The 23,489-nt window shown below is 42.9% G+C and overlaps 1 protein-coding gene across 1 annotated transcript; it reads right to left on the reverse strand.

Annotated features, from left to right (window-relative positions):
* Positions 1-264: 264 nt before the first annotated feature.
* On the reverse strand, positions 265-12,007 carry sall1a (spalt-like transcription factor 1a; the record flags this gene model as incomplete). The annotated part of the gene is made up of 3 exons (XM_080843063.1): positions 265-708; positions 1,942-5,351; positions 11,935-12,007. The coding sequence occupies 3 exons, from the start codon at positions 12,005-12,007 to the stop codon at positions 265-267; spliced, it is 3,927 nt and encodes a 1,308-aa protein (XP_080699189.1).
* Between the last annotated feature and the right edge of the window lie 11,482 nt (positions 12,008-23,489).

Raw genomic sequence — 23,489 nt, forward strand, 5'->3', positions numbered from 1 at the left:
AAACTATAACAGGTTGTACATTGTACAAAAAAGCAAGTTCTCTTCACACTCATGTTCATAAAGTTTCAATGGCAAGCCAGATCAATTGTTTGAACTCCGTCCTTTGTTCTCCTTCTGTGCATGTTTGTATATACTCCTGTGTGTGTGTGTGTGTGTGTGTGTGTGTGTGTGTGTGTGTGTGTGTGTGTGTGTGTACACACTTGTTTATGTATCTGTGTGTGTATGTGTGTGAATACTTTTAAGGATCATGACAAGTCTCATTTTCTAGTTGGTGACAATCTCTTTGTTGTCTTCCATGAATCGTGTGAAGCGGAAGTGAGTCCCGTTCTCCGTGTTGGCCATCTTCTCTAGGCCGGCCAAGGCCGCACCGGACTCGGTGCTGTGCAGCTTGTCCAGACTGCCGGTCAGGCCTCCCACTGGCGAGCTGCCGCCGTTGCCCACGCTTCCAGACAGGGAGGGTGGCAGGCCGCCGTTCTGGATGACAGAGATCTCGTTGGTTTTCATGGCCAGGCCGTTGGAGAAGGCGGCGGCGTACTGGTTCCAGAAGCTGGCTGGGTCCCCGTTGCCAGCTCGGGGGCCTAAGTCTTTCTGGAAGAGATCAGGGAACTTGATCGGGTTGGACCCGAGGAATGCCATTGGCCCGTCTACAGACAGCCGGCGTCCACGCCTGGCGGGGGCGCTGTTCCACATGTGTGTGCCCATGTGGACCTGCAAATAGAGAGGAGAGGAAGAGAAAGAGGGGGTGGAATTAGCAATGTTTACAAATTTGGCTACAACAATGTACCACAACATACAAGATGATGCAATGGAAAAAAGGGAGAAAGTAATGAAAGTATTTAGTATTAAATAGGCCCATTTTCTGGAAACCTTGAAAGGCTATATGGACCCAAAAATGTGTGATATATCACACTTCTTAGTGTTCATTTAGTGTGTTATTGTTTTTTTGGTTGGATAATTTGAAGTGATATGTACAGTTTCATAAGGACAGCTTGTGACCTGGTTAGAACTACAACTGCCCACTGTCCTTACTGTGTGTATTATTCTATCTGACATTTACTGCTGACGTGCCCTTAGCAGAGGAACAAACTGTTCCTTTCTGCATAGAAGAAGCATGAGTGATGTGAATAATTGGGGTAGTCATTATTGAATTAGTTTCTATAAGATGTACCTCAGTTACCATGCAAATCTCTTGGCATGTGACAAGGTTATGTTTCTCTCTTGGCAGTAACAGGGTATCCATATGGATATATATATGCAATGGCTTACTAAAATATGTGTGTACTTGATTAAGTCAACCTATTATACAAATGCCAAATCTTTGCTTTCTAAAATCTGATCTAAACTATTTAAACTAAATTCTAAGCAGTCATAGCCTTTTCATTCACAGTGTTTGCCTGTGTCATGTATTTTTCCTTTCACATGAACAAACCAGGCCTCTACAATTACTGATTTATTCAGGGGATGTGAGGCGGCTAGATACAGATTTATATTCCTTCCTGAAATTTAAGCTTCAAATGTGTCAGGTTTCTCTTATTCTTCACAGCTGAGTGGATGGGTCACGTATGCCAGCTGAACACATTCTAATCCCAGATGAAGTATGGAGGTGGTTCTTTATAATGAAGGGAACATCATGTTTCTTGCCAGATTAACATGAGAAAATGCATCCTTTGACATAGTTGTGAGTAATAGCCTTAGGTAACTGTAAAACCATTCCAAGTTGCAGTCTAAATATCAGGGACTAAGGTTTCCTCCCACTTTGTTCTATTAACTGGGGTGACTCAATTTTTCCGCTTGTGTACCTCTAAGGCTAACAAGATGATTAACATTAATTATGCACCACTTTGTGCCTATTATTACGAAAATTCTGAATAGCAAAGAAAATGTTGATGTGATTATCTAGTTTTTACACAACTTTTGGGGCTCCATGGTAGAGAAATTTACCTTGAGATTTCCTTTGGTGGTAAACGCACGGCCGCAGATGCTGCAGGCGAAAGGCTTCTCTCCAGTGTGAGTCCTCTCGTGGATCTGCAGTGCACTCGAAGAGGAGAACATCTTCCCACAGGTGTTGCAGTAGTGCTGCTTGGGTGTTCTGCGTGGCGGGCCAGAAGACAGGACCGGGGACGTGGAGGCCGAGGAGGTGACCACGCTCGAGGGCAGATCCTTGACTTCGTTATGAAAGCTCGGGAGGAAGCTGTTGACCTCTGACTTGATCATAGAGGACAGGGAGCTGATGGAGAGGAGCGAGGGACTGGAGCTGGTGGACAAGCTAGTGTTGGAGGGCTCAAACAGCTGAGAGGGCAGGTCCCGCATCTGATGGGTGAGCATGTGTTGCTTCAGGTTCCCCTTGGTGGAGAAGCCCCTGTTGCAGCCTGTGCAAATGAACGGTCTTTCTTTGGTATGGCTTCGGTAGTGAATGTCCAAGGCACTCTGGCAGGCGAACGTCTTGCCACAGATGTCGCACGAGGTGTTCTTGGAAATGCCCCGGTCACGGAAGGGGAAGAGCATGCCCAAGGCATCTTTCGACGAGTTCATGGACGTCAGGTCGAGGGCTCCGAGGCCGGCAGAGTGTGATTGCATTAGGCTCGCGCTAATCTGCTCCAGGGACATGGCTCTCTGATGACGCTCGTCCAGGCTGGGGGATTTTCGCATGTGCAGGTGGGGCATCCCACTGGATGGCGACGGCGCTTGCATGTAAGAGGTAGATTCGGAGACGGCCGGACTTCCCAGACTTTGGCTCTCAATGTCGCCTCCCAGGGACGAGGAATCATTGGTGAGGTGATCACCCTCCATCAAACCATTCTCAGTGACCTTCATTTTGCCGACATGCAGGTCCTCCGTGGACCCTCGCTGCCTGCCAATCTCCTGGCCCTCGTGGCCCTCTGTATGCTCGTGTGGGTTGGGCGAGTTGCACAGGCTGTCCTGCGATATGTCGGCTGACCTCGGGGTGTCTGGAATGCTGTTGCAGTCCAGGCCATCCTCCATTCCCTCCATGTAGTCATCGGACATGTTCTCCAGGTCATCGAAGTTCGTATCGTCAAACGAGCCCGCGTCTGACCCCATGGACTCAGAGTAGCTGTCGGGCATCGGGGTGTTGGGGATCTGCCCGCCCATATGCATGCGAATGTGCTGCTGCAGAACCACAGCGTTGGTGAACTTCTTCTGGCATATGGGGCAGGAGTGCTGCACCCTGAGCGGAGGCATGGCGCGGTGGACACTGTAGTGGGTCTTCAGGTTCCCCTTGGTGGTGAACGCCCGGCCGCAGATTTTGCACTTGAAGGGCCTCTCCCCGGTGTGGGTGCGGTAGTGCATTTTGAGCGCGCTCTGGCAGCTCAGAATACGGTGGCAGATGACACACTCGTTGGGATCTGTCACCTTGCGGTCGATGTTCTCCACCAGCTGCTGCAGCTTGGAGGTCTCTGATCCTTGCAGGGGGTCCAGGAGGCCGCCGAACGGAAACTTGGCCTTGAACTGCTCCGACATGAGGGGCATGAGCGGGTTGGTGGCCATGGGAGGGCTGTTGGACATGGTGTACTCTGTGGTGCTCTCTGCGGAAGAGCGGATGCCCATCATCAAGTTCGACGACTGGCTGCTCTCTTCACTCTTTCCATTTGAGGTAGGCAGAGTCGCACTGTCCCCTTCTTCCGACCCGCCGTTGTTGCTTTTAGTAGAGGCCTCTGCTGCGCCCGATTCACTTTTAGCTGAACTGAAAGGGCTCATTATGGCGACAGAGTGATTCTCTTCTTTCTTGATGAACGGGGGCAGGCTGGGATTTGTTGGTGGGAGCAACATGCCCACAGAGGAAGTGAGAGTGGAGAGAACCGGTTTGCTATCCAGCCAACTGGTGACAGGTTTCTCAGGAGGCATAGACATGCCATAGGGAATACCAGTGCTTGTTGGAATATTGTCCAGATGCTCGGGGACAGGATATGGGTTCATCTGAAGGTGCGGATACTTGTCTTTATGACGCTGGAAATGGACCTTCAAGTTGCCACGTGTGGAGAAGCGGTTGCCACAGATGTTGCACTTGTATGGCCTCTCTCCAGTGTGAGATCGCAGGTGGATCTGCAAGGCACTGTCACTCCCGAACACCTTGGCACAAAACCTGCACTTGTGTTTGAAGAATGCCTCCTCTGAGCTGCTCTTGTGCTCAAAGGACGAGACATTGGGCGGCTTGCCTTTCCTTGCCAGCGCAGCCAACGAGTTCAGGTCCTCCACGGTGCTGCCAATGCTGGGCAGGGAGCTAGAAAACATGGGGTTGCCTGGCGGGGGATGAGGTAGAAGTGGGTTTGCAGTGGGGTTTAGTAAGCTACCAATCCCAAAGCCTGGCGCACTTGATTTCGGCAGAGAGGGATTGAGCTGAGCGTGGAGGCTGGTGGCCGCTGGGCGTTTCTCGCCAGGTTGGGCGGTGACTGCCAATGGTCCCATGCTCTGAGACGACTCGCCAGCCCCAGAGGTGCTCTGTGGTAGCTGCACTGCACTGGCCATCTGCTTCAGGCTGCTGATGCTGGCAGACTGGCTTGCCAGGCTCTGAGCTAAGCCTGCAGCAGCGGCCAGTTGCTGGGAGAGGTGGGAGCTGAGGGTGGTCAGCGGGTTAGCGGTGGAGCCCGATGTGGCAGGGGAGGAGGTGGGAGGCACCTGCATCTCGGGGGACTGGGAGGCCAGCAGCAGGATCTGGTGGCGGATCTGCTCGATGAGCTGCAGCTGGTGGATCTGCTGCTGCTGCAGAGCCAGGAGCTGCTCCATCAGGGCCGGCACGGCTACCCGCTGGCCCCCGGAGGTGCGGTTCTCCTGGGAAAACTGGGCCACGGCCACTTTGGTGCTCTGCAGGTTCTCGATGATGACGTTGCTGTTGATCATGGAGATGTTGCCCAGCGCGGTCAGGTTGCCCAGCTGAGGTAGAGAGGTGGAGCTGGGCGGGTTGCCCACCGCTGAGCCCCCATGGCTGCTGCTGCTGCTTCCGCTACCGCTGCTGCTGCTGTTGATGGGGCTTCCTCCTTCAACGTGGCTTCCTCTGTCGTCATCCCCAGCAGTGATTCCTGACACATCCACTTCCATGGATTCCTCTTTGTTGGGTGTGTTCTGCTCCAAAAGGTCACAGCCCTCTACTTGATCTGTGTTATTAACTGTGTCATTCATCTGCTCGTCAGGATTATGTGGGGGGGAGCCTGGTGAGAAGGTTCCGGAAGGAGAGGCTGGATTCTCATTCACAATCAGAACTAATTGATTCTTAGTGCAATTCTTCTGGTGTTGTTCAAGATCAGATAGTTCAAAGAACTCGGCACAACATCTGCCACAGACGTGGGCATCCGTTTCCTTGCAGGGGGTGTCTTCCAAGGAGGCCTCTGCGTCGCCTGGAGAAAGAAAAGAGAAGGGGGAAAAAACACACACACACAGGAGGGGAGGACAGAGGATTAGAAATGTTTTGCAGCTGAAGAAGCAGCTTTATCTATTCAAATTCTTTTGTTGTTAATCTTGAGTTAATCAGTTTAACACTTATCCCTCTTGATACATTCACAAAAACAACTATCAAAAAAGCAACAGTAAATCCATAACAGACAAAGAAAAGGATTTCAGCACACCGCTATGAGTAACAGGATGAGAAAAAGAAAGAAAGAAAAAAAAGAAATCAATAACGCCTCTCAACTTTTGCTTAAAAGTGATCTTTGAAGACGTATCTGGGTTTCATCAATCCGTCTTAGGCAATCATCATCTTCAGATAATCCATCAAAACATAAAATACTATGAACTACGGACATTGGACCCTAATGAAATTTCATAGAGACGCATTGATTTCCAATATTTCATACTCTTCAATGTCTACTTGTCCATTGGGCGCAAATCAACCATTTGAAGGACTTATTAGACTTTCAATTTGCTGTCAACTTTGCTCATTTTCAACCAACTCAAGGCACCCTGGACAGGTTATCCCTGTCACTAAACTCATTTGTATCCAGGGCAAGCTGCAATCAGCGGCTGACAAGAACAACAGAGCCTTTGGCATCCAGATAGCCCTCTGCAGCCACTTGGACGAGGCAGGCCGAGCCCAAGCAAAACTACATGGACCGTCATTATGTCAAAGCATTTATATCTTAAACTAGAATTTGGCCTCAGTGTTCCCTAAATTCAATTCACACTTTTAAACAGTTAAATTATATAAAATGCAAAAATTCAAATATCTAAAACATCAAGATAATTTAGAAGCAAAACTTATGTTTTACACTCAAGTGATTGCACTGTAATAAACTGGATTCCACAAAAATAAAGTTTTCAAAATATTCCCTAATATAATATATATAATAATTCAGAAACATATGTAAAACACACTAAAAGCAGTAATGAAGGCTTTAAATGTCATGATGAAGTATGTAATAAGTTGTTGCCACAAAAGAAGCTGCTCTCACCTTACAAAGAATCAGAAATGACTTTGTGCCAGAGGCCAGAAACTACTGCAGACAGCAGTTCAAGAGCAAAATAGCTGACCGCCATAAAACACAGATGCAAAAGAAAAAAATAACAACCCATGTTTAAAGAACAAGAGAGAAACAGGTTTTTGTTCTGTTCACTCTCATTAAAGAAATGCAGGAGTTGTTTAAAAAGGGACGAGTCAACTATTGCCCCCCCTTCCCCCTAGGACCAGACTTATTCCCATCCTATACCACCACCCCCCACCAAATTCTAAGACCCCACCCCACCCTCCCAACACCCCTCCTTATTGTTGCGCAAAAATCTTGCTGTTTAACATACAAGTTGATTTACAAATTGCAATTCTCTATGAATCCCTTTCATTGCAGGCTTCACCCTCTACATTTTCATCAGCACGAGGATTCATTTGCAAATGAAATCCCGCAGAAGTGCGGCCCAACCCCACTGAGGGACAGGATGGCTTCCCATTGTTCACCCAGCATGGGAGCGACGGCAGCAGCAGCGGTGACAGCACACAAGCCTGCTCATCTCAGGGCCCCGACTCAAAGCCAGATCCTGTTTAATTCAGGGATTATCTCCCTCAATGTTTCTCCACGCTAGAACATCAGATAACGCAGAAGTTGCCATGACAGTAAAGCCAGGACTCACACCACCATGCCATGCAAACGGGAAGCTTCAACTTCTGATGAAAACTTTTAATATTAACCCACCCCAGTGTCCCCTAGTGAATTGTTAATTTGAAAAGAGTCCCCCCTCTCCTCCATTTACAAATGTATCTCAGTGAGATGTGCTGGATGAAATGAAAATGTTTGTGTTGTCCTTCCTTACAATATGTTTTAAATAGTATATATTTCTTCACAAGGTTGGAGATTTGTTTCAGTTTCTTTTTCAGTTCAGCATAATCAAAGCTTCATTATTTCTTGAAACATATTATGTTTCACAAAGCCACAAAACAGTGGATTACATTGTAGCGACGTGCTTTAGTCATATTTCACTTGTTTAATTTACAACACATATGGTAATGAATAACTTGTTTATAAACTAAAATAAGTTAGAAATTGACAACTCTCACACTTACATAAATGTATGCGAAAACGTCAAAGTACACTGAAATATTTGGTAGCAAAATCATATGGCTAAATTACACCTCAAATTGAAGTGGTGGGAAATAATGCTGTCAAAACTGAGAAAGTGAGCGAAAATATCATCATCATCTGAGTAATAATGATGTAGTCACGACGTACTCTTTCAAAAGTTGCACCAATATTCTTTACTGCTAAACAATGTTTTGGAAGCATTTTACCTAAATATAATACGATGGCAGAAATTGCTGAACAAAATCTGCACAAAATACCAACACCTTGAAAGAAAAAAATGTAGAAAAAGAAAGTATGTCAACTTAGGAAAGGACTGAATTAGCTGCATGACCACACATTTGATGTTCTCAGATTTGTGTCTTTCTGATCTAATTCGTTGGCAAATATGTAATATTTCTTAAAAAAAAAACTAAAAAACTGTGATATGACAGACGAAAATGTAGCTCGTCTAAGATCTAAGATCCAAGTCATTAATTTCTTGACATTATTTTACACTTACACAAATTATATTCAGTCATGAATCTAAATTAGTTTGGAACATTTATTCAGAACATTCAATTTACATTTCTATGTAACTGTCTATAATATGTTACAGTGGCTGTTGCTCACTGTTGGTATTTGATATATCCCGCATGAAACATTATCTGTGCTAAAAAAGTACCATCTTACAGGTTACATAGCATGTTACATACATTAGAGTCTTTTAAAAGAAGACTTCTGTTATAGTCTTAAAAAAATAAAACACTTGCAAATGTTCCCTTTTTGCAGCAGATGTGTGGATTAACGCTGAGCCGAGAACAGAAATAAAGCACTACTTTTAATGGGAACAGTGCCCTATAGTGTTGGATCATCGCATAATCAACATGCCACAGAGACGCCAGATTACAGGCCCGCAGGAAAACAAGAGCCTACACAGAGTGGAAGAACAAAATCTCGGTCTCAAAAGAGAGTGATACACAGCAGTTGAACAGGTGAACAGGAGAGAAGCGAGTGAGTGGAGAGAGGGAAAAATAGAAGAAAAAAAAAGAGAGATCAAGAGAGAGTGAAGAGTTTGCAGTGCCTACGGTACTTTTGCTCGGCAGGGCCGCTTGCTTGCAAGGCTCCGAGAGACCAGTCACTTCAGAAGGGGAGGTCGAGTTCCTCAGCCCTCACACTCTCATAACAGACTAAAGACAGAGGAACCCTCGCTTCAACACTAGATGGGGTTCCGCTTAGAGCAACCTTCCGAGGCAGGACAGGCTCTCTGCATTCCTGCTTCAGTGACATGCTTAGTGCTTAAAGGAGGGGTGGGAGAAGAAGAGGAAAAAAAAAAAACAGAAACCCGGAAAGAAGCAAAGTCCTTCAGGCTACATCTAGACATCCACTATATAAACATTGGCAAAATGACAAGTAACTGAATCCCTGTTGTTTGCGGGGTACAACAGTGTGAGGGGGACCGCCCTGCCAATCTCTCTCTAGGGGAGCCACTCTAGAGAGGTGAAAGGGGATGGCGGCCACATTGATAACCCCCTCCCTCTTCCTCCTGCAAATAAAGCAAGGGGTTCCTGCTAGGCTGCCTGTGGCGCCGAACGGAGGGGTCAATGACAAGGTAGAGGAGAGTGCACTGGGCCCTGAACTCCTATCACCTCCTCACAGAGGGAGGCTGGCAAAGGTTAAAACAGCTCAACATCGCACCCTCTTGGTGAGGGGTTAGGGGACGGCCTCACTTCCTCCTTGCTGGGGTCCCCCCCATGCTCCCAACAGGCCTGAAAACCTATGACAAATGTACACCTCTCCAATTTAATTTAGCCCTACATGAATACTCATGGGGATATTCCACATGAAAATGTCCAGTGTGTTGGTTCACATGGGACTAGCTTTTCACTTTAAATTATATTTTGCTTTAATTTCAACTCAGACATTACATGTTTGTGCAGGGAGTGAAAGAGTACTGTGTGGTGTTTGCTAAGCCTACTTGACAGAAGACACTCTGGCCATTGCTGTCGAAACTATGGCCTTCAGTTTGCTGTCAGCGATGACGAATACTGCCCTCCACGTCTTTATTAAATTTGAGGCATATATTTGGCGAGGTCAAGAGGAGATGCAATTTGGTGCAAACTGCTACATAGTCACTATGCACAAGTTTGTCAATTTAAAATGTTTTGGGGAAGCGTTATTGTCACAGCGTAAAAGGTCGCGAAAACACACAAACAAACCCCCCTGAATTTAAAAAACTATGGAAACTACGATGTATCAGAGCGCACTTGCATGTCTGTGTAACATTGTGCTTTAAACAAATATGTTGCGACTGGGTTTCAACTTGACGAATGTCACAAACCAACATATGTCAAACAGAATAATCTTCCATAAATTGCCGTGAAAGTAAATGTCTTAAGCTCTTCTATACCAGTACTGACATTGCTCAAAATGATGAAGTTGTAATCTATTATGTTGGACTAATTAAATGCCTGAAATGTACCCCACTTATGTTATGATGCATTTACAACTCTAAACATATTTATAATGCAATTTAAGATGGGGAGGCTGATTGTACAGTAAAATAAAATATACAATACAAACGTGTTCGTTTTCAATATTTAAGGACGTCAAAAAACGACACTTTCAAATATGGTCGTGTCCCAAGCTTGAGGGTCAGATGATAATAACTAATTAATAATTGCATACTTCACCGACATTTTCAAATTATATTATTGCAATTCAGAAATTACGTTTAAAGACGCTATTGTCTCCTTATAACCCCTCAGATAAAGTTGATAACGAGCAAGTGTTGTTAATATTGAGGGGGTAGGTGAAACTTACAGTGTATATGAAAAACTAACTTTTTTACGCACAACACAGGCTATTTTGAAAGACAAAACGTTATGTAGCTACAAATAACGACCTTTAACTGTAAACAAACACATGACTCAGATACACTTGAAGTTTGAGGGCAACGCTGACGTATTCACAGCAAGTTGAAATGATCGTCTGAAGGTTTTTCAAAGGTAGCCTACATGTTTGACTGATGAACTGAAGAGAGAAGTTTGTAGCTTATTTTAAATTATCTTTTGCTGTGTTCTTGCGACATTATGTAGGCTACGTTAGGCCTAGTTACGTTCGTTATTAGCTTGAAAAGTATAATTTACATCAATACAATTTACACCTTTTAACTTTCAACATTAAGGAAACGCGTCCAATTTTAAAGAAATCTTTCTGATTAAAATTCTATTGAAGCTAATACATACAAAATTATAACTATATATATATTTAGACCCATAAGTATGGAGGCTATTTCCCCTCGGAGTGTGTGTTGGTGTGTGTGCGTATGTATAGGAGGCAACTGCCTAGAAATATTTTGCAAGTTATGAGTTTTGCAAGACGATCTTCCAGACAAGGAAGGCAAGAAACAAACCGTTAAGAAATACATTCTGGAAATGTCACAACTACAGAAATAATAGTATGCTTTCCAACACTCTGAAAATATTTTAACAGATGATGTAGCGAGGGACACTGTGTGTCACTCTCTGGCAAGCAATGAGTTTCTCGAGTTTCAGTGAGATATTTCACTCTCATTTTAACTTAACGAAACCGGTTTTGAAACTCTTTCATAACAAAATAGGGTTACATTTACTTTAATCTACAGTCACCCCTTCACTTAAGTTTCATATCGAGGAAAGGCATGACGTTAAGTTTTCGAAAGTAGTGTAGCCTACGGACCTCCGAGATAGCCTACTGTCACACACTGCTAAAAAGTAAGAGAGGAAAACGTCCTGAATGAGCAAGACTAGAATAAAATAGTGTGAAGGCCTAGGCTACATCTTAAGCAAGCCGTTTACTCGATCAAAGACTTCATTGTTAATAGGGGCAAAGGAACGAACTTAACGGTGGGGACAAAGGCAAAAACCCATACGAAAGACTGCTTCACTCCACTATAGGCAACTTTAACCGACCGATCAGTCGTAGACAACTAACTATTCCCGAATGAATTCCACAGTTGATTTGAACACAAGTTATGTCATTTATGGTGAAAGCAAGCACTTGCCGACAACTCTTTTTTTCTATGAAAACTGTTACATTTGACTACAACATGACTATGGAAAGCAAACGGTTTTCCGTGTCAAAATATTTAGTTTGCAAAGGCACAATTAACCAGTTCACCTGTTTTAGTGTTAAATGCGGAATAAATGCTGAAACCTTAGTAAATATGCTATAAACTGCTTGAAATGTGTGACGATGTCTGAGCTCCGAGGCGTTGCTGTAGCTTAACGCTACGGTGAATAAAACATTGCATAGAAAAGTTGTAAGCAGATTACGATTGCTATATTGTGCCAGTAAACCCCGCAAAAGACAAGAAAACCGGACATCGGGCGTCGAAACCTGGGTTTCGCATGCATGAGGGTAGCTCAGTGAGGTTCGTCGATCTGCACGAACTTACCATTGTGCTCAGATAAGGCCAGATGCGGGTCCGACTGGAAATGCTGCGGCTTCGCTTGTTTCCTTCGCGACATGCTGGCTCAAACATCAGCCAGGAAAGAATAAAAAATCACCAAAAAATCTTCTCAAAATTACGGAAATCGAGCCCATCCAACGCGCATGTGTCCTGTTATGATTATCAATAATGCTTTGCGATTAATCATACAGGGGCTCTTTGAAAGGCGATTGGCACCTCGCCAGCCCCCTATTCAAATGAAGTCTCTTTAATCAATTAGCTCCTGATTTGCTGGGGACTCTTGTCTCTCTCTCAGCTCCCACCCAATGAGTTGATCCGTGTGGAAGAAAGGCTGGATTTTCCAACTCCCTTTAGATACAGTTTAACCCTTCTTAGCAACCAGCTGGTAGCTATGTAAAGCTTATCTTTACTACCGGAATGCCAGTTTTGAGTCCATGTGGAGAGAACCTACTCTACGGATCAAACAGCAATCACAACCGAAAGAGTTTCAATAAAGCACGTTTGACCAGGTGATCAAAATGAAACATCCATTTCCTCACGAAACTGCAACTTCTCGGCTTCAGACTTCAGACGTCGCTCCGCAGCGTATCACTCTGACGGACTGGCAGTGGGATAGGCTACAGCCTACAGTCGTTGATATTCAGATCTTGTATTATGAGAAAACACTTCTACCTTGTCGTCTTTCTCTCAAGACTACACCGGGAAAAAATAGTCGAGTAAATGAGATGTGTGCCTAGTGGCACTGTCAGCGTGTCGGAAGTCCACGGTATGTATCGAATATCCAAAATCTGATTCATTTGATTATTGCCGAACTAGGTAACTCGCACGTTTTCATCACGCACCGCATTCCGCGAACAAACAAACTTTAAGGGCCCATGCGAGACTGTGAGAAATCTTGGGCCCGGCCCATCTATGATGCTATTGGTCACTTGTCTATTCTATCACAGACCGACGGAGGTGCTAGCGCTCTCTCTCTCACCCTTCTTCCCTCCCTCCCTTTCTCTCTCTCTCGCGCTGTCGTCAGTGTAAGCAAGTGGCCAAGTACTTCTGCTCTATAATGCATCTATGAAACATTTCTGTACAGACAGTCTGCCCGCGTAATATTTTGTCATTACAGAAAGCTTTTAACCTATGTTGTCGTATTTTAATCATACCATAAATCGTTTACAATTGATAGGCTAGATAATGCATCTACTTTTAGCCTGTATCATCAAGCACAATTTATTCACATTGTTTGTAGATGTGAATTCTTCGCGGAATTCTATTTAAAGTATTCGCTTACATGTTTTTCATGCATAGACATATGATATTTTAAAAGAATAGCTTTACAAAATGATGGATAATGCATACATTTTAATATCTTACCAAGGCTACAATGTAATGGCTTTTCCACCGACTTTAGATGCAAATTAATAAAGGTTCAGAATGCACCAAGGCCTTAGTCCCTGTGCGAAAGATGGACTAACGTTTGTTTGGAAGAATACCTGAAGTACTTTAAAATAATCTCAAATCTAGCAGATAAAGTATCAACGCTAGTCAAAAGTCAACAAATCCCAAATTCAATATAGGATCTGTATAAATTATACTTCTGAAATAAACCTCTCAAAGTGAAAAAAAATATCCAAAATAATTTTAACCGCCTACATTAATAATAATAATAATAATGATAATAATAATAGATGTCATTATCACAGATTCGGTTAAATACACGATTGATGACGCTTTAGTTTAGAAGTGTTTTAAAAGGGTAGGGGCTACCTCCCATAGGAGCTGCTGCAGCAGCCTGAACGTCGGAAGATTTATAGTGTGGAAAAGACAAACGAAGCTATCAGTCTGGGTGATTTTGAAAAATGAAGATAATAATGTTACTATAGGTGATGTCTTGGATGCCATTATTTTTCACTGAATATTTAAAGAGGTGCTGCAGGCGAGATGGATCTAGTTCTCTCCTGCGTCAGCTATCTATACTTAGGACGACTGTTATTTACTTATTAATGAAAGAAAAATGAGAGGAGAAGAACAGAACGTGTACTTTTATTTGTGAAACGCCGACACGCTGGCACATGATCAATTCCCACATACATTTCTGTATTATAATCAAATAATGAACTACCTAGAGAAATACGTGTTAGAGAGGGTCACAATTAGACATAAGAGACACATTTGAAGTCTACACCTTTATGAAGCTTTCAAAGTTCTAACTGGAAGGTTTTTGGCTGTAAGAGCACACGATCTGAAGTAAGTTAGGATGTTGAGTAGTATTCCATAAAAAGATAGTCCTAGTGAATTAACAGTTCTAAGCATGAAACATATATGTCGAGAATGATAATGGCTATAAAAACCGGGTATGGCCTCGGAGAGGTGTCTGCAATATTGTAATGTCACAAGCAGGAAAATCAATGGTCAGTTAATTGATGTGAGTGTTGGTGTGAGATTGTAAACAGGGTGATTTGCAGCCCAGCCTAGCGAGAGACATCTTAAATGAGATTCTCTCCTCACGGCCGGGCTATACGGTGTTAACAATCACTACACTGAATGGCAGAAAACAGCGAGATTTTTTGGTCTGAATTGAAATAAGTGGAGAGCTGAATGCGGGGGATGGGGGCAGGGGTTGAATAAAAGCAGTCAAACATACACTCCTACTCATTATTCTCGTCCTTAATTAATTGGCGGTGGAAACAACTGTTTGGAAATATTCTAAGCATCAAAACTGATAAAATACGCTGAATGATGACCAAGTTACCACCCCAAAAGGTTAACCCCTGGCAATCAGATAAACTTGTATTCTTAGATGAAACGTAACCCAAACATGAATGCATGTAGAAATCATATGACTATTGTCTCACTAAAGTGTGAGAACAAGAGTGTAGTTTTTGAAGCAGATTCGATGCGGGGAGTGACAGGAGCTGTTTCTTGAGCGCATGATGCGCGCTCACTCCTTGCCTCACGCACTGATCAATACAGAGCATATAATAGCGGGAGCTGCACGGGACCATCACTCACTATTATCACTGACATCCGATAATTGATCATTGCACAGAAACACAAAGCGTTTGACCGCATAATTGAATAGCATAAGCAATACGGGTAATTCTACCGAACCTCAAGACCTATGTTGTTTGTGGACACCATAGATCACTTTTCTCCCCCTCTCAAATGGAAGCCTTTTGTGACAGTCTGCATTCCACGTGTATTCACAATGTTCTTAATCGCTGCGCACAGTGCCGAATTCATTTGAAAGGAATGGGATTCAAATCTTAGGCATATTTTCCCCCCAAACTACAATAGTAGCCTATAGAGAGGAGTTTACTCTTTCAGACATGTATTCCTAAGAATAGGGGTGGGTGTTTTAAAAGTTCTGTTTAGATGCACTTTGTGTGCATCGTTAGTGTATGAGTGTGTGTGCGAGTTGCAACGGTGTCAGCGTCTTCTATAGGCTGCAGCGCTACCCCACAACACTTCCCCCAAAGCCTTACATTCTCAGTGTTTTATCGTCCTGATTTACGCTCGGAACAGTTGGAAGAGCATATGACTATTTTAATCCACCGCGTTTACCCAGATTCAGTTACGTGCGGTAAGATGACAAAGAGTTTACAAAACAGAAAGAAACCTTACTGGGCGAGGTGGATGCACAGAATGACAACATTTTCGGAAATTAACTATTTCCCCAGCAAGTATATAGCATATTTCTTGGGTGTCGAAGATAATGAACACTTAAATCCCACTTGTAATTTTCTATTATTTGTCAACCAAGTAATTTCCAGTAGTTTTCGTCACTTTTATTTGCAATTCATTTATATATTAAATGTATACCTGTATAATTAATTTCTCAACAATTTACCTTTGTCAACGTCTAAGATAAGGTAATTTCTTATCAACATCTTAAGATTGTTATCACATCAGGTGGCCGGTAATTTTGTTATGGTGACGTCTTCGCCTGTTGAGCAGATTAAACAGATTTCCTTGCGTGACCAGGCGGCCAGATACAGAAATAGATATCAAGTAAACTTAAAGAGGCGCTCAGCAATACAATTTCTTTAGACATAACCTGGGCTCATTTTATAGGCTTCAATTTTCCATTTAAATATTTTGGTGGGCATAAATTGGCAACTTGTCATAATAATTACAACATGAAGCATGGGAGATTATTTTATATAAACAGGTATAAAGAGTGTCAAACAATGTTGTTGTGCAAAAATGAGAAGCTGGGGAGTTTGCAAAGTGATAGTCTGAAATGTCTCAGTAAAAATCATATGTTTGTATATGTATCGCTGTTTTCCCATGAAGTGACCTGAAGGAAACCCAGCAGGCATCAATTACGGGTCTAGGCACAAGGTGCCTTTTGGCAGTACTGCTTTTGAAAAATCGTCTGCATTAAAATTCAGTACCTGCAGCAGCAGAGAATGGTCTCCATTAATTAAGAGATCAGACCGCTCCTATTGTCCCCTCTCAGCCCCACTACCACTTGTCCCAGAGATTGTGTCTCTATTGTGCCACTGACAATTTCCTGCTGCATCACTCGATATCAATAGCCTGTGTTTGTTTTTACATTATCTCAGCTGGACTTACAGCCTGCCCCTTTCAGCCCTGTCCTGTTTGAGAGAAAACAAGCAAATGTTTCAAATAAGAGTGTCACAAATGTGCCAGAGGTCATCAGTCTCAAGCTCTTCCTCCCTCTGTGTTGGCAGCGTGAGATTATGCGATTGTGTGTGTGTGTGGGTGTGTGTGTGTGTGTGTGTGCTATGCTTACACTCAGTCTTCCAAAGTCAGTCATAGGTTGACCTAGCAGTTGGGCATCCAGAGTTGTGGGACTCGGGGACTAGTGGTTGCTCACCATGTAAATTACAGTGGTATCAGTGATGTGAGCAATCACAGGTGGTGGGCAGTAATAGCAAGTTGAAGAGTCCAGTCCAGACAGACATCCTTGGGTGGGTTAATTATACACATATATCTTTATTAAGCTTACGCCTCTTTGAAGGCTGCAAGTTTTGCTTGTCTTTACCAAATTAAGAGTTAAAACAGTACTGTTCCACAAACAATGAGGCTGGGGCAAGGGGGGTAGTATGAGTAACTGTCTTGAGATGTGGTATTTCTGTTACAACATTTGAGGAGTGGGGCTCTTCAGCTATCCTCTGCAGCATATCTCATTTTTACTATCCCTACTTACAATGTCAAACAAGGGCTAGATTTAATAATCCTTGCAAAAGTGCATCCAGCTTGTGTTTGATGCATTATTCTTAAGTGACCTTTCCGAGGAAGTGCCTCCCCCCCACCCCCCCCCCCCCCCTCACCATCACCACCACCAACTCACCTAATAACTGTTTAAACCATCTTGGAGGCGGATGTTCAAAGCAGCAACACACTGATAGTGCTTGGATTTTCTATGGGTAACAAAACACAACTTGTGCATAATAGATTTATATCATAATGATATTACAGTATAAATAAATATTCTCCATACATTTCAGTTTTTTTTTTCTTCAGGTAATGACTTACATACTCTCATTTATCTGAGTGAACATGATGAAGATGATGAATAAAGCAGCTTTAAACAAATTCAGCTCTCCCCTGACGTTGACAAATGATATTTGGAAAACAAAATGTTTCGTTTGTTAGATGTTGCACTGAACAGAGGACAGGGAAGAGAAAAAAAACATGGATACACATCACTTAGAATCCAAAGAAGGCAAACTGCAACACTCCAGACATCTTGAAGAAATCACTAACTTAAAAAATGCCCTGTTTATGTATTTTTAAGAGCCTGCTACAAAAACTCCAAATTATACTTTAAATGATCTCTACAGTAACTTGTGCATGTACAATCACATTGTATACACATTTTGATGACTACGTTCACCAACGAAAAAAATAAAATAAAATAAATAAACGTAATGCCTTAAACCTGAAAAAAAGTATTGAGAATGAGTCTGGAAGTAAAAACACAGTTGCCAAGTGGATAAGGAGAGCACAAATATCAACATAAAGACTCAGTCAGGTAGTAAATAACTGAGATGTTCAAACATATCAAGTGCTTTATTTGTGGGCATCCGGGACACAAGATGTTTATCGGGGTGTACAGACAGCAGTTGCAGGTTGGCCAGAGTCTTAACTCTGTCTTAGACAGCGCGTTATTGCTATTGATAGTTAGCATCAGTGTCCTGGCTGAGAAATGGAACCACCGGGTGGGGGGACGGCGGCTATTGATCCGCAGCTCATCCCAGCCGCGCCTGGAGCCAGTGGCAAGGGATGTAGGGAGAGAGAGAGAAAGAGAGAGAGAGAGTGTGTGTGTGAGAGAGAGAGAAAGAGAGAGAGAAAGGGAGTGTGTGTGTGTAAGAGGGAGAAAGGGAGTGTGTGTGTGTAAGACAGAGAGAGAGGGAGAGAGAGTGTGTGAGTGTGTGTGTGTTTGAGAGAGAGAGAGAGAGAGAGAGAGAGAGATGTGTGTGTAAGAGAGAGAGAGAGCGCAAAGGGGGGTGGAAGGAGGAGGGAGTAAAGCAGGTAGAGTACACTGTTCACACACATATATATACACCCCCCCCCCCCGCACACACACACACACACACACACACACACACAGACTTGCTTCTACATAGCCTTAGGGACATGGCTGGATGTCAGTGAGGGCGGGGGAAGCCGCCTTCATGTCTAATAAGTGGCCTGTCTGTCCCCCAGCAGTGAGATGTCTTCCTCGTGTGAAATATCATTTAGTCGGACCCTGTGCATTAGTCAGATTTGAAGAGAGCACGTCAAAAGAAGGAGAGAACAGCATGAATCACAGAGAGGTAGAGGTGCTCTGTTTGGTCTTCTCTCTTTCGTTTTTTCAAAGTTTCTTTGTTGATTATAGCTTTATTTGTTTACTTGTGGATGTAGAGCTTTAGTGTCAAAATCCTGTACACTTAAATTTTCATCGGTAATATTTTTTAGTGTGTGCCACTAAAATGCTTAATGGCAGCCTCCACATACAAGACAAATCATAAGAGCATTTCAAGATGGTTACACCTCGTGTCATTTCTGTTTCCCCACAGTGACGGAAAAGAAAAGTCCCAAATTAAGCCTTTTATTTTTAATTGATCTTTAAAACAAGCAGCAACACACATTAGACAGAAAAGTGGGGTTTTGGTGGTCTAAAGAGCAGCCACTGTCTGGAAACAAGAACGAAGAATCGCAGCCCAATGTGTGTCCTCTTTTGAGCAGCAGTTTTGGCTCACATAGACCACACTATGAAAAAATAAACTCCAAGAGCTCCTTAGGATACAAACGACACAGCTAAAAACACAACAAAAGAAAGGAATAAAAACAACAACAACAAATATTCTGTAAATATAACTGCTTTGTACATGTTTAACAGAATAGTCAAATTAGCTCGTTGACCCAAAAGAGAGCATAACGGTTCTTTTAACTTTTCCCATTGTGCTGTCATTCGAGCGAGGCCCTTTGAATCTGAGTCATCGTTTCATTCCACTCTTTCTCAGACTGCTCTCTCCAGCTATCCCACCGTACGTGTCTGGTGAGGACATGCTATTTATGTCTGTGCTTCTGTGCCTCCTTCTGACCTGGGCTGAGTCATCATCCTCGCATTATGATGTCATTATGATGTCAGGGGTCGCCTATGAAAGAATCCTCTCCAGGTGTTCTGTGGCTGATCTTCTAACGAGGGAGATATCTGAGGTCTGACATCTCCTGCTTCCCTCTCTGTCCCTCTTTCTCGCACCCTTTCTTCTTTCTGGCTCTCTTTACTCCCCCAACACACTAATGCACACACACACAAACACAATATACATACACACAGAGCACACAAACACACACAGAGCACACACACACACACACACACACACAGGTTTCTTTTCATAGAAGTTTGCTGTTTTTTTTTATTACTTCCTTGCCATTCAGTGCCCCTCCCCACTCTTCCCGAGTGCCTGCAGTCTGCAGTGAAAGAGTGCTGGCCTATTATCCGCTCCAACACTCAAACCCAGCTTTGTTTTGTTCGGATCGTTAATATTCACAGAAAGAGCCATGGCTCTCACAGAATCCACCCCCAAAACACCCTTTGCACCACCGCGGCCTCCACCACCACCACCACCCCAGTAACAGCCAAGTGTGCCCCATGAAGTGTAAACACGACGGAGGGAGGGACAGCTCCTGACAAACATCCCCCCAGGACGTGGCATCCTGGCCCCCTGCATTCACGGCCCTGGCACCGCCACTAAGCGGTTAACAGGGATGTGAGTGCGATGGCACTGAACCCAGAGACTGCTGCAACGACCTGCCTCCCAATCCCTGAAAACGCTCTTGTTCCAAAATCTCCTCTCTCATGTGAAGGTGGAAATGTTCTGGGGAACATGCTTAACAAATGAAAGGAATAAGTAGAGAAAGAGAGAGAATGGGAGGATGATCAAAAAAGTTAAAGAATGAGAGAGTGGGAAAGAGGATGTTTTTCATCTTCATTTATCTTTCTTTAAATTAAGGTTTTAGTAATGATTAGCTATTACTATTAATAGCTGTAGCTGTAACTATTGCAAAGTTCATAGTATGGTGTATAATTATGGTCGTATAGTTTGCTGACAATACATACACATTATGACATGTGTTTTGTAGAGTCTATATGTGACCTGATCCAGCAAAATGAGTCACAGTGACCAAGAACTCAAAATTGAGATATTGGTATCTTTGAAAAGATGGGAAAATAAGCTTTTAAATGATGTATTGGTCAAAGTCCTATCTTAAACGGTTGTGAAGTTACATTAATTTGAATGATGGTGTGGCAGCACCTTTTTCCAACTGAAAACCTGAGATAATCGCATTTTAGTTTTCCGTCCGTTTTTTGATGACCTCTTCAGTAATCCTTGGCATCCAGAGCTGCACCCAGTGTTTTTACAACATGATTTTACTTAAGGCATTTAGATACTTAGAAAAGGCTATTAAATTGGACTGAAACATCAATTATTTCAAAATATTTATTACATATTATTCAATATTTATCAAATAATTCAATAATAATTTAAGGCGCGTTTTACAGAGATTCAATTCATTTAAATTCAATACAATTCAATTCAGCTGATTTGACACACTCATGTCCAAAACAACAAAAGACAGAACAGATATATATTAAAAAGGACTATAAAAACATAAGTAGATCAAATGTCACATACAAACATACATACATTTTAGGTACAATAGTGTGCCCTCAGTCTGGATGTGTAACAGGAACATTGATGAATACCTCCAAAGATTGTACAGACATACAATATTTTCGCTTTAAAGCCTTTGAGACAGTGGCAAAATGCCAGTGTGTGTGTGTATGTGTATGTGGCAGAGAGAAATTGACTATTATATACATGTATCTACATAGATAGAGAGAGAGGGAGACTGAGAGAGAGTCAAAACAGACGTACTACATTTTCGCTTTAAAGCCTTTGAGAGAGTGGCAAAATGTCAGTGAGTGAGTGTTCAGTGTGTGTGTGTGTGTGTGTGTGTGTGTGTGTGTGTGTGTGTGTGTGTGTGTGTGTGTGGCAGAGAGACATTGACTATATACATGTATCTACATAGAGAGAGAGAGGGAGAGAGAGGAAGACTGAGAGAGAGTCAGTGAGTTAGTGAGAGAGTGTGTGTGGCATAAACACAGAGACACATAGTTGGAATCATATTTCTTGTTGCAATCACGTTTCTTAGCTTCTTTCTCAGTGGAACAGCTCACCTTCCCAGCTGGTTTTGGGCATGTAATGTCCCTTGTATTGTCGGTGCAAAACTCACGAATGTGTTGGTAAAGATAGTCCTAACGTTTCAAATCCAAACCAGGAGGATTGACAGCAGGGGGCCTCTGCATTGGTGGTGCATCCTCTTTGAGCAGGCATATTCCACGTTCCTCAGAATTGGCAAATTCCTTGTAGAACACCCACCCAGGATAGTCTTTGGTCATTCTGAAAATACAGAAGATTGAGAAAAAAAAATGAGTAAATCATCCATCCTTACAAACACACACACACTTTAACAATTACCTACATCAACGGCTTATTTACATAATTTCAGCACACAAATGCTCAGTAATAAGCAAGGATGTAGTGGTAGCTAAACGCAAGTAAACACAGTTTATCCACATCTAGAGTTTATGTGCCAAATGCAACTATTAACATTGCCAAATCCCACTGCATTATCCTGATTTAAGATTGAACCCACCTGGCCTGGAAGCCATCAGACTATGATAAAGATTAAGTTTAAAAGTATACAGGCCTTACAGGATTAATATCACAGCAATAACCTTCCATCATCAAACATGTCTGCATGTCTTTTTAAACATCTGATTCTGCATAGCCTACTACATTTACCCCCCTCTTATTGTACCACTACGACATTTAACTCGTGGGGTCAAGCCGTGTTCCTTGTAGTGTTTAAGTAGAGCTGTCAGTTTATTCTGGCTGATTCTGAAATTAAACGGGAACATCACGTAAACTACTGTCAGTAAAATCAAGAACATACTTCTGATCAGTCGCATAAGTGTAATGGTTGTAAAGCCTACTTACCAATGTATGAACTTGAATGTTTCACGGCAAATTCTTCTTCCATCCAAGTAATATTCCGACCTTTGATGTTGACGCTCTCGTTGGATTTTCTTCGTCGAACAAGTGCGTTTATCATTCTGGAAGTGACAGCTGATCTTCCCCAGAAGAATTAGGTCTTTCTCGTATTCAGAAAGAGACGCCATGGATCAATACACCCAAAGTAGTCTTTCACCAGCTTTATCCAGTCTTCCTGGCCAGTAGCAGAGCGCAAATTAGAGGCGCCAACGGAGTTTAACGCATTAGCTATTTCACATTCTTTAGATAACGACATTACCAATCACACGGTATGGTACACTTTACCAAACACACGTAATGCACACTACACTTTAAAAATGACAAGGTTGAATACAAAGTATTAAGTGAAACGCGAACTTTTTGAGGAGATATTTTGGAGAAAATGTTGCTAGCATTAGACTTCAGTATCACTGCTAATCTGACAGGATGGTAGGTGGACCAATCGCGTCGCACAAGGCTGTAAACAGGGCTTCCTATTGGCAATTGAGGAGGCTCTGTGAACATTTTGATAGGTTTAATAAGAAAGGACTTGACGTTTTCACACCATATTTGGATAACTGAGAGCATGACGTTTCAGGGGATATCAAAACATAGGAAAATCCTCGTGCGAAATCCTTGGTCGAGCCGGCTGGTAAAACAGCGTTATTCGAGACATTCTTTGTAAGATTAAGAGTTGCAAGTCAACCTAAGCAGCCATTTAAGTGCATTTTCGCAATTACTGTGATGATGAAACTTTGGGAGATTAATTTTGAAGACCTTTTCTTTCATATAAGGTAAAAAAAAAAAAATCAATATTTTCAATGTTTCTTACTGTAAACGGCCATATCTCAAAATAGAACGTTGCGACTTCCGACTCATTTCGCCAGAGCGGGTCACATATGGAGTGACTCATAATAAACACATACTGTGGATTGATCCAGGTTTTATGGAAAGGTGTGCCCAGTGTGGGCCCTGCCACCCCTCCCCATCCCC

The sequence above is a fragment of the Sprattus sprattus genome, assembly GCF_963457725.1.
Source record: "Sprattus sprattus genome assembly, chromosome: 8".
NCBI classification, from domain to species: domain Eukaryota; kingdom Metazoa; phylum Chordata; class Actinopteri; order Clupeiformes; family Clupeidae; genus Sprattus; species Sprattus sprattus.